The 11,242-nt window shown below is 43.4% G+C and overlaps 2 protein-coding genes across 4 annotated transcripts in view; both read left to right on the top strand.

Annotated features, from left to right (window-relative positions):
* Positions 1–215, top strand: part of ntd5 (ntl-dependent gene 5) — a 20,432-nt gene extending 20,217 nt beyond the window's left edge. For both annotated transcript variants that reach the window (XM_052490122.1, XM_052490123.1), the window contains one exon: positions 1–215. This exon is cut by the window's left edge and continues 231 nt beyond it. The gene's annotated coding sequence lies outside the window, so the exon portion shown is untranslated.
* Positions 216–3,090: 2,875 nt separating this feature from the next.
* LOC118379910 (fez family zinc finger protein erm-like) lies at positions 3,091–10,249 on the top strand. 2 transcript variants are annotated; one of them, XM_052490121.1, is made up of 4 exons: positions 3,091–3,185; positions 3,314–3,421; positions 4,373–6,959; positions 8,632–10,249. In XM_052490121.1, exons 3-4 carry the CDS (start codon positions 4,896–4,898, stop codon positions 8,980–8,982), a joined length of 2,415 nt encoding a protein of 804 aa, XP_052346081.1. In that variant the 5' UTR covers positions 3,091–3,185; positions 3,314–3,421; positions 4,373–4,895; the 3' UTR covers positions 8,983–10,249. The 2 variants fall into 2 exon arrangements, with proteins under 2 accessions (XP_052346081.1, XP_052346080.1); XM_052490120.1 differs by having other exon boundaries at positions 3,091–3,421.
* The last annotated feature ends 993 nt before the right edge of the window (positions 10,250–11,242 follow it).

Raw genomic sequence — 11,242 nt, 5'->3', positions numbered from 1 at the left:
TGTTCACTTCATGTGCTGTTACCATGCGACTCGGACTCCTCCCACTGCGGGATCTGACTGACCTTACATGTTGTTTTGTTTTAACATAGTGTGTTCCTGCCCCAAGCTGGCCCTCAGGATACTCCTCCTCCTTCTGTTGTTGACACACCAGGCCCTGAGGCTTGGAAGTTCTATTGATGTGACGGTTTTGAAATAAAAACAACGTTTTGCTGTAATGTGATGAATGTGATTTTTCATGTAATTGAAATGAAATAGAGATGAACACCTGATTTTCACAACAATTAGGACACCCTGATATCTCTCTCTCTCGCTCCCACACGAGCATGCACACCTACATCCCTCTTGTGTATTTTCTAAGGTTACATGAACTTGGATTAAATGGTGATCTGATCTGATACCATATACAGTAGCTGCCCACTGTTTACTCAACATGGATTGAGTCTAGTCGGACCCAGAATTGTCCTTGCTATCCGGTATCCTCGGGACGTCTCTACCCCCCCAAGGATCCCAGATAGCATCAACCGAAGCCGAATGCTGCGACACCATGAGCTCCCACCTCTCTCCTCGTGCAGCAGGCTGCGCGCAGAATCTCCAATCCGAACTCGTCCGCCTCTCATTCATATTTGGTCCTCCGGAAGTATCCACAGCTCGGGTAAGCCAGTGTCTATGCAGCGAGTGACTTATGGGTGGAGTATGTAGTTTATTATCCAGTTTTAAATGTATGGACAGTGTACCGGGCGCATCCCACACCTGTTATATTGACAAGTGTATGTCCAGACAATTAAGTTAGTGAAATAAACTACAATATGCCGGTAAAGTTTCCTACATCGCCCTTTCTGCCAGCTGTCGGGCTGAGCTCCCTACAGGGCTCGAACCCTCGACTTGTAAAATGGCTGGTTGTGGGTCCATAGACAGCAAGGGCAGTTATTACGGCAAAAATATCAACATAATTTAGACAAATACCGCGGCGTCATTCAAAATAAGTGAACCGAATATATTACATTAAATGCAGTTAGCAAACATTGTCCCAGGTTCGAGTGTCGTGTCCATTGATGCGCAGTACATCCACAGATATGAAACAGGGTTTGGCTATTCGGACCTCGGACTGCGCGCAATGGCGTCTCCCATGAACAGCGACACTTTTTATTCCAACATAAATACAGTACAAGGATGGATAAGGGTTCAAATGGAGGAAAACAAAAATGATGTCGACCCAAACCCGTTGCCAGATATTTAACGAATGTCTTATTTTGTGTTAGACTATGGCAGACAAATGAAATTCTGAAATCGAAAGAAAAAATGGGCTTTACCCCCGGATAGTATGATTTCGCTGACATCATGCTCTCTTGAACCCTCCACTGCAGACTGTCGTGTTCATGCTATGTGGTATATTGGCGACTTTGTTTAGAGCCCGGTAAGCAAATTATATAAAACCAGTGAAGTCCATAATAAAAGCAAATGTAATGTAACATTTGCGTAATTTACGCATGTTGCGTTATATTTTTAAGATTGACAATCATAGCAATTAAGCATATCAGGTAATCAATGATTGTAGAACATGAGACCACACTGTAGCCTTTAAAACAAATCTCGCCTCAAGTTATTGAGATAATAGCAGGAATTGGAACCAGTTTGAATGATGATAATGTTATTGATGATGATGATGGTGACAATGTAATGGTGATAATGACAAGGTGGTGGTGGGGATGTTATGAAGGTGATGGGGATGATTGAAGTTACAGTGCCTTCAGAAAGTATTCACACCCCTGGACTTTTTACACATTTTGTTGTTACAAAGTGTGATTAAAATGGTTTTAATTGTCAGTTTCCCCCCCAACAATCTACACAAAATACTCTGTAATGTCAAAGTGGAAGAAAAATTCAAATATGTTTTAAAATATATTTTTTTAACAAATTAATGAAAAAAAAACACACTATAATATCTTGATTAAATAAGTATTCAAACCCCTGAGTTAATACATGTTAAAATCACCTTTGGCAGTGATTACAGCTGTGAGTGTTTCTGGGTAAGTCTCTAAGAGCTTTCCACACCTGGATTGTGCAACATTTGGCCATTATTCTTTTCAAATTCTTTAAACTTTGTCAAATTGGTTGTTGATCATTGCTAAAGAACCATTTTCAGGTGTTGCCATAGATTTTCAAGCATATTTAAATCAAAACTAACTCGGACACTCAGGAACATTCACTGTCTTCTTGGTAAGCAACTCCAGTGTAGATTTGGCCTTCTGTTTTAGGTTATTGTCCTGCTGAAAGGTGAATTCAAATCCCAGTGTCTGGTGGAAAGCAGACTGAACCAGGTTTTCCTCTAGTATTTTGCCTGTGCTTAGTTCAATTCCGTAGCTTTTTTTATCCTGGAAAAACTCTGCAGTCCTTAACGATTACAAGCATACCCATAACATGATGCAGCCACCACTATGCTTGAAGATATGGAGAGTGGTACTCAGTAATGTGCGTTGTATTGGATTTGCCCCAAACATAACACTTTGTATCCAAGACAAAAAGTGAATTGCACATTTTTTGCAGTATTACCTTAGTGCCTTGTTGCAAACAGGATTCATGTTTTGGAATATTGTATTCTGCACAGGCTTCCTTCTTTTCACTCTGTCAATTAGGTTAGGATTGTCAAGTAGCTACAATGTTGTTGTAACTGTAACACTGTAACTGTTTTAAAGTCACCATTGGCCTCATGGTGAAATCTCCGGCAACTGAGTTAGGAAGGACGATGGTATCTTTGTAGTGACTGGGTGTATTGATATACCATCCAAAGTGTAATTAATTACTTCACAATGCTCAAAGGGATTTTTTTGTACCCATTTACTAATAGATGCCCTTTGTGAGGCATTGGAAAACTTCCCTGGTATTTGTGGTTGAATCTGTGTTTGAAATTCACTGCTCGATTGAGGGACCTTAGAGATAATTGGGGTACAGAGATGAGGTAGTCATTCATTAAATGAGGCTGAGGTTGCAGTACCTACAGCTTCCACACGATGTCAACAGTCTTGTCATTTGCCTACGATTTGTTTCTTGGTCAAACGAAGAAGAGACAGGCTTTTTCTTTAGGTCTGTGACCGGATATTTTAGTTGAGATTTTTCTGACATCATTTCCAGACGGACACCAATAGAATTGACATCGCCTCGTGATCAATTGTATCACTTATTAACGTGTACTAATACCTAAAGTTGCATTACAAAAGTATTTCGAAGTGTTTTGTGAAAGTTTATCGTCAACTCTTTTTATTTAAAAAAATGACGTTACGTTCTAAAACGCTATTTTTTTCTGTTGTTCACACAGTGTTCATAGAGCGATATCTAGGCTATATATGGACCGATTTAATCGAAAAAAGACCCAAAATGATGTTTATGGGACATCTAGGAGTGCCAAGAAAGAAGCTCGTCAAAGGTAATGAATGTTTTATATTTTATTTCTGCGTTTTGAGTAGTCCCCGGCAATCGCAAAATCTGTCGTTAGGTGACGGTGCAGTATTTTGGGGGATACATGCTATCAGATAATAGCTTCTCATGCTTTCGCCGAAAAGCATTTTACAAATCTGACTCGGTAGCTAGATTCACAGCGAGTGTAGCTTTAATTCCGTACATTGTATGTGCATTTTAATGAAAGTTCGAGTTTTATCAAAAACTATAGGTGGCGCACTTGAAATTTCCGCTGATATATGTTCCCACCACGGGACCACTGCCCTAACAAGTTAAAAACTATTATTGCACAGAGAGTGAGTCCATGCAATGTATTATGTGACCTGTTGAGCAATGTTTTACTCCTGGACTTATTTAGGCTTGCCATAACCAAGTGATTGAATACTTATTATACTTATTGATTCAAGACATTTCAGCTTTTAATTTTTAATGAATTTGTAAAATGTTTGAAATACATAATTCCACCTGGACATTATGGGGTATTGTGTGGTAGGCCGGTGACACAAATATCTACATTTAACCCATTTTCAATTCAGGCTGTAACACAACAAAATGTGGAAAAGGTCGAAGGGTGTGAATACTTCCTGAAGGCCCTGTTTTTGTAGTAAAACAAGAATAGGAGTTTAAGAAATTCAGAATAGACTAAATAGGCTATGTGAATAGTTTGAGTCTAGGCATATTTCATTATGCACAATGAAAGAACAAGTAAGATATTCTAACAACATGATACTAATTTAATCAACTTCCTCATTTTGCTGCTCTGATATCCTGTGAAACAGCATAAAGACACCTGGCCACCTCAGAACGTCTTCCTTATCTATGAAGCCTATAGTCATTTGATTGACAAGTCCTCTTATTATTTTAATGTAATAATTAATCTCTTGTTAAGATGATAAAATATTGAATCCCCATTTTACAGATTCAGGCATGTTCCAAAATGGATTCTCAACAGACAGGGGCTCTGACCAATGGTGGCTCAGATGACAGGAGTGTCGGCCAATCCTTGAAGAGATCGGGGACTGTGCCAGAGATCCATGAGGAGCCAATGGACTCCTTGAGCTTATCCTGCCCACCAGGCAACCTCCAATAATGCTCCCTTAAACAGGTGTACTCCAGTACAGGTTTCCAATCAAAACCTTTTTAGGCCAAACGAGGAGGGGCTGGGAGAGCACCAGATGTGAGCGGGACACAGCCAGCATTACAGGAAGCAGTTGAACCCTGCGGGCACAACCAACCAATCACAGTCTCCTGGTGTGTGCGATCAACCAATCAGAGTCAAATCAGACGTTCCTGGATTGTGCAACAGGCCAATCACAGACTCTGCAGCTCTCAGCTCTACCAAAGACGTGTCTCCCTCTGATTCTAAAGGGAGTAGGTTAGAAGCCAGAGCTGTTTGGTCTGGGACCAGTTGAAATGCCCTGACCTCCACTACTGTGACTGGTATGGGTCAGATGGAGGATGTGTGTGTTGAAGAGATAAAACACACGGAGGAGCCTCTCTATAGGATGGAGAGGGATGAGAGGAGAGACGGAGAGAGTGATGTTACACAACACAGGAACGGTAGTCCCATTGTCCCTGAAACGCCTCTCATCTCCGACACAGCCAAGGCAGAGAGGGATGGAGGGATAAGGGGAGAGAAAGAAAGGAAAGATGGAGAGGATGAGAGAGTGATCCCTCTTTTCCTACCCCCTAGTCGATGTCATGGTGGAAAAGAGAGACCTGGAGAGGATAGAGGAGAGAGAGCAGAGGCAGGGAAAGGAGTTTGGGGGAGAAGAGAGGAAGAGGAGGGAGAAGTATTGGATCTGAGCTTCCCTAAAAAGAGAGAGATTAAGGAGAGGAGCCTTTGGCATGAGAGCTCACTGCTTCTGGAGGTAGATGAGGTAGAGGGGGATGGAGATGGGGACATCGTAGAGGAAGATGATGATGAAGAGGATTCTATATTGAGAATGGATGGAGCTGACATTTTGGGGGGACCTCTCTTGTCTCCCTTGTTCTTCTCTACCTCCGTTTTCACCTCCCTCTCTTCCATAGACTCTGAAAGTGAAGGTCTTCTCCTGATAGATGACCAGGGTATTCCATACACACTCACTCCTGAGGGGCACAAAGTGCCCCAAATGGACTCTTCCAGGCCAGACAACCCCCCCTCAAGCCAGCCAAAGGTGCAGTCCAGCTCATTGGAGGTAGAGGATGACAGGCCGTCTCATATAACCACAGCAGGGGTCACTTACCTCAGCCAAAGTTTAGTAAAAACTCCACACACACACAAGGAAAACACATGTCCCGCTCCTGTTACATCTATGAAACCCTCACAGAAGTCAGAACTTCTAAACAATACAGAACACTCAAAGAACCCTGATCTCTCACAGAATGCGGAACCCCCTAAGGTTCTAGATTCAGGTGTGATATCTGTTAGTGAGGCTAGTGCTGCTGTTTCCCAACCCTCTGGTTCTGCTGTACACCTCCAACCCCCTCAGCCCATCCAGATCCTGACTAACCCCTCCTCCAACACCCCCATCCTCCTCTTCCCCTCCTCCCCCCAGCACTCCTCCATTCCCCTAACCAAGACTGATACCAACCCAGGCCTCCTGGCCTTCTCTCTCCCCCTCTCCCTCACCCAGAACACTCCCAATGCCTCCACCTCTATGTTCCTTCTCCTCTCCTCCTCCACCACCTCTTTCTCCAGTCAGTCTTTCTCTACCTCCACCCCCATTGCTCTTATTGACCGCTCCACCGGTCAGCTCTCCCAAATCACTGCCTCTTCTTCATCCCCTCTTTCTCTCTCTTCTGGTCAGCTTGCCACATCAGGGTCATCCCTCCCTGCCAATCCCTCCCACCCAGTTATTATATCGACACCCAACAACTCCCCTACCATCCTATCAAGAGAGAGTTCCAGCGTTAACCCTCCCGCCCCCCTGACCTCCCCCTCTGTGGTCTCCTCCCCTCCCTCCAAGCAGCCCAGTGCTGATGGCAGTTCTAAAGCAGTTCTACTCAGCTCACCTCCTCACAAACACACTGAACCAAACTGTTGTGACACCAACATCGATCATCAGTCACTATCTACTGAAGAAACCCAAATGGAGTCTGTCCCAAATGGGTCATCTCCTACTAAAGCCCCTCCCCTTACACACCTGCAATCACCTTCTCTGTCCTTTGACTTCCGTTTGGAGGCATCCGACCAATCAAAAGCCCCAGAGTCAAAGCACACCTCCCTCCCATGGGACGACCATCTCTACTTCTCCTCTGCCACCGCTCCTCCCTCCCCTCCCCTTGCCCCCATCTTCCCCTCCAGCGGACCCAGGAACCTGAACCCCCTGGACCCTCTGGACCCCCTGTCCCCAGCCTCCTCTCCCTCCTCTGGGCCACGAAGGGTCCTCTACTGCCCTCTCTGCCCCAGAATCTTCTACTACCTGTCTGACCTGGAGCGTCACTCCATCACCCACTCTCAGAACAAACCCCATGTCTGCCTGCAGTGTGGCAAGGCCTTCAAACGCTCTAGCCATTTGCAGGTGAGCTCAGTTGTTAATAAATGTTTGAATTGTGTTGTGGTGATTTGGTGGGCTCATGATGACATATTGTTTTCAAATCAAATCAAATTTAATTTGTCACATGCACTGAATACAACAGGTGTTTCGCCTTTCACCTTACAGTGAAATGCTTACATACAAGCCCCTAACCAACAATGCAGTTAAAAAATAAAATTAAAAAATAAACAAGAAATAAAATAAGAAATAAAAATAACAAATAATTAAAGAGCAGCAGTAAAATAAAGGGGTAATATGTACATGTAGGTAGAGTTATTAAAGCGACTATGCATAGATAATAACAGAGTAGCAGCAGTGTAAAAGGGGGGGAGCAATGCAAATAGTCTGGGTAGCCATTTGATTAGATGTTCAGGAGTCTTATGGCTTGGGGGTAGAAGCTGTTTAAATGCTTCTTGGACCTAGACATGGTGCCACAGTACCACTTGCCATGTGGTAGAAGAAAGAACAGTCTGACTGGGGTGGCTGGAGTCTTTGACAAATTTTAGGGCCTTCCTCTGATACTGCACGGTATAGAGGTCCTGGTTGGCAGGAAGCTTAGCCACAGTGATCTACTGGGCCATACGCACTACCCTCTGTAGTGTCTTGCGGTCGGTGGCCGAACAGTTGCCATACCAGGCAGTGATGCAACCAGTCAGGATGCTCTCGATGGTGCAGCTGTAGAACCTTTTGAGGATCTGAGGACCCATGCCAAATCTCCTGAGGGGGAATAGGCATTGTCGTGCCCTCTTCACAACTGTCTTGGTGTTTGTACCATGATAGTTTGTTGGTGATGTGGAGACCAAGGAACTTGATGCTCTCAACCTGTTCCACTACAGCCCGGCGATGAGAATGGGGGCGTGCTCGGTCCTCCTTTTCCTGTAGTCCACAATCATCTCCTTTGACTTTATCACGTTGAGGGAGAGGTTGTTTTCCTGGCACCACATGGCCAGACCTCCCTATAGGCTGTCTCGTCGTTGTTGGTGATCAGGCCTACCACTGTTTTGTCATCGGCAAACTTAATGATGATGTTGGAGTCGTGCCTGGCCATGCAGTCATGAGTGAACAGAGATTACAGGAGGGGAGTGAGCACGCAGCCCTGAGGGGCCCCTGTGTTGATGATCAGTGTGGCGGCTGTGATGTTACCTATTCTTACCACCTGGGGGCGGCCCGTCAGGAAGTTCAGGATCCAGTTGCAGAGGGAGGTGTTTAGTCCCAGGGTCCTTAGCTTAGTGATGAGCTTTGTGGGTACTATGGTGTTGAACGCTGAGCTATAGTCAATGAATAGCATTGATGTTCCTTTTGTCCAGGTGGGAAAGGGCAGTGTGGAGTGCAATAGAGGTGGGAAAGGGCAGGATCTGAAATGGTGGTATGAAAATTGGAGTGGGTCTATGATTTCTTGGATAATGGTGTTGATGTGAGCCATGACTAGCCTTTCAAAGCACTTCACAGCCACAGTCGTGAGTGCTACTGATTGGTAGTCATTTAGGCAGGTTACCTGTTTTGATTGTGTTTGAAGTGGAACTAGGTCCTTTGTGTCAGATTTCATCTTGTTTTGACTGTTATGTAATAAGTAGGTATAAACATATCATAATTTATGAACATGAATATATATAGTATGATCTAACAAACATGACCCTCGTCCTTTGACCCTGAACAGAGACACAATCACATTCACACGGGCGAGAGGAACTTTGTGTGCCCCATCTGCTCCAAGCGTTTCAGGGAGGCAGGCGAGCTGCAGCGCCATCAGAGGGTACACACAGGAGAGAAGCCCTACCAGTGCCCGCTGTGCCACACACGCTTCGCCGAGCGCAACACCCTGCGTCGACACACCAGACGCAAACACCCTTACCATGAGGCAGCTATGGAGATGCTGTCTGAGAGAGGAGCAGGGAGAGGAGGAAGAGAAGGCGGGGATGGAGATGAGGGCACAGAAGAGTGGTATAGTTCCACTGTGTCCAACTTGGACAACTCTGACTCTGAACCAGATTCTGAGGTCATTTCCTGAGGCTGATCCTCTTGAATAAAGGAAAGGACAAGGAGGAGGAGGTGGAGAAGGCGAAGGAGCAGGAGGAGGAGAAGGAGAGCAAAGATGGTGTAGCTTCACTGTGTTCGACTTGGACAACTCTTGACACTGAAAGGGATTGAAAATGACTTTTGAATGAAAAGTACCTGAACGGTACTTTCCAATGAGAACATTGGTTATATTTATAAAATGAATTACTCTTGAATGTATTTTATTTCCATTTCCTTACAGGTTCGGAAATTATCAGTGATCTCATAAATCATTTCCCATCAAGTATTCCTTCGATTTTCGTCATTTCCACAAATATAGGGCGGAAAATGTTAATGGACATTCTAAAAAATGTCCATCCTGCTATAACAATACATTTGCACTACCAAAGTACAAACAATTATGTTGTAAAAAGCGCTGTCGCAATGTTTTATTGTAAAATTGTTCTTTTTTTTATACCCCTTTTTTCGTGGTATCCAATTGTTATCCAAAAGTAGCTACTATCTTGTCTCAACGCTACAACTCCTGTAAGGGCTCGGGAGAGACGAAGGTTGAAAGTCATGCATCCTCTGATACACAACCCAACCGCACTGCCTCTTAACACAGCGCGCATCCAACCCGGAAGCCAGCCGCACCAATGTGTCGGAGGAAACACCATGCACCTGGCAACCTTGGTTAGCGTGCACTGCGCCCGGCCCGCCACAGGAGTCGCTGGTGCGCGATGAGACAAGGACATCCCTACCGGCCAAGCCCTCCCTAACCCGGACCACGCTAGGCCAGTTGTGCGTCGCCCCACGGACCTCCCGGTTATGACAGAGCCTGGGCGCGAACCCAGAGCCCTGAACCACTCTGTTCTTTATTACTATATTTTTTTATTATCTTGTAGGAGCTGTACTTATTATTGAGTGAGATTATTTCACTTTCTTACTATTAAAGACACTGTCGTTGGATTTTGTGTTCAAATGTGAGAACAACAGCCTCCAATTTGTCCTTTTGACATGGTTTTTACATTGTGATTTCTGCTGCCTATGCCTTCAAGGTGCCCTAATTTCTTAAATGCATAGAACAGAATTCTTACCAATTCTTTGTTGCTGATTGCACCACTGATGTAATTGAAGCTTATGATAAATGCTCATCATGTTAACTTATTTCAGTTAAACCTCCCTGTGTGTGTACAGTGCCTTCAGAAAGTGTTCATACACCTTGAGTTATTTCACATTTTGTTGTGTTACAGCCTGAATAAAACAATGTATTAAAAATATTATTTTCTCATACACACAATACCCCATAATGAAAAAGTGAAAACATGTTTTGAGAAATGTTTGCAAATGTATTGAAAATGAAAAACATAAATATCTAATTTACGTAAGTATTCACACACCTGAGTCAATACATGTTGAAATGACCTTTTCCAGTGATTACAGCTGTGAGTCTTTCTGGGTCTCTAAGAGCTTTGCACACTTGGATGCTACAACATTTGCACATTATTATTTTTACAATTCAAGCTCTGTCAAGTTGGTTGTTGATCATTACTAGATAGACATGTTCTCTTTCCATAGATTTTCAAGCCGATTTAAGTCAAAACTGTAACGAGGCTTCTCAGGAACATTCAATGTTGTCTTGGTAAGCAACTCCAGAGTATATTTTCCTTGTGTTTTAGGTTTTTGTCCTGCTGAAAGGTGAATTTGTCTCCCAGTGTCTGCTGGAAAGCTGACTGAACCAGGTATTCCTCTAGGATTTTGCCTGTGCTTAATTTTATATCCGGAATAAAAAAAAGTGTTATGTTTGTAGCAAATCAAACACAGTACATCAGAGTACCACTCATATTTTTAAGCATGGTGGTGGCTGCAACATGGTATGGGTATGCTTGTCATCGACAAAGGCTAGGGAGTTTTTTAGGATGAAAATTAACGGAATAGAGTTAATTTCTTTGCCACATTTTTAAAAATGTTACTTTAGTGCCTTATTGTAAACAGGAAGCATCTTTGGAATATTTTTATTCTTTACAGGCTTCCTTTTTTTCACTCTGTCATTTAGACAACCTGGTCTTCGAGCATTTTGTATTATTCTGTAGGTAAATTCACAACGCTCCATTTAGTATCATATGTTACGTTTCATATGGTATGTATACATTTGTGGATGTCCATCATCCATTTCGTTTGATATGTTAGAAATTTAAATTTGTATAATATGTTAAGAATTTCCAAAACGTACAATATGTTACTAATTTGCAAAACTCATGATATGTTACAAA

The sequence above is a fragment of the Oncorhynchus keta genome, chromosome 31 (assembly GCF_023373465.1).
Source record: "Oncorhynchus keta strain PuntledgeMale-10-30-2019 chromosome 31, Oket_V2, whole genome shotgun sequence".
In the NCBI taxonomy this organism is placed as follows: domain Eukaryota; kingdom Metazoa; phylum Chordata; class Actinopteri; order Salmoniformes; family Salmonidae; genus Oncorhynchus; species Oncorhynchus keta.
This window is presented reverse-complemented; position numbering and strand designations above follow the sequence as displayed.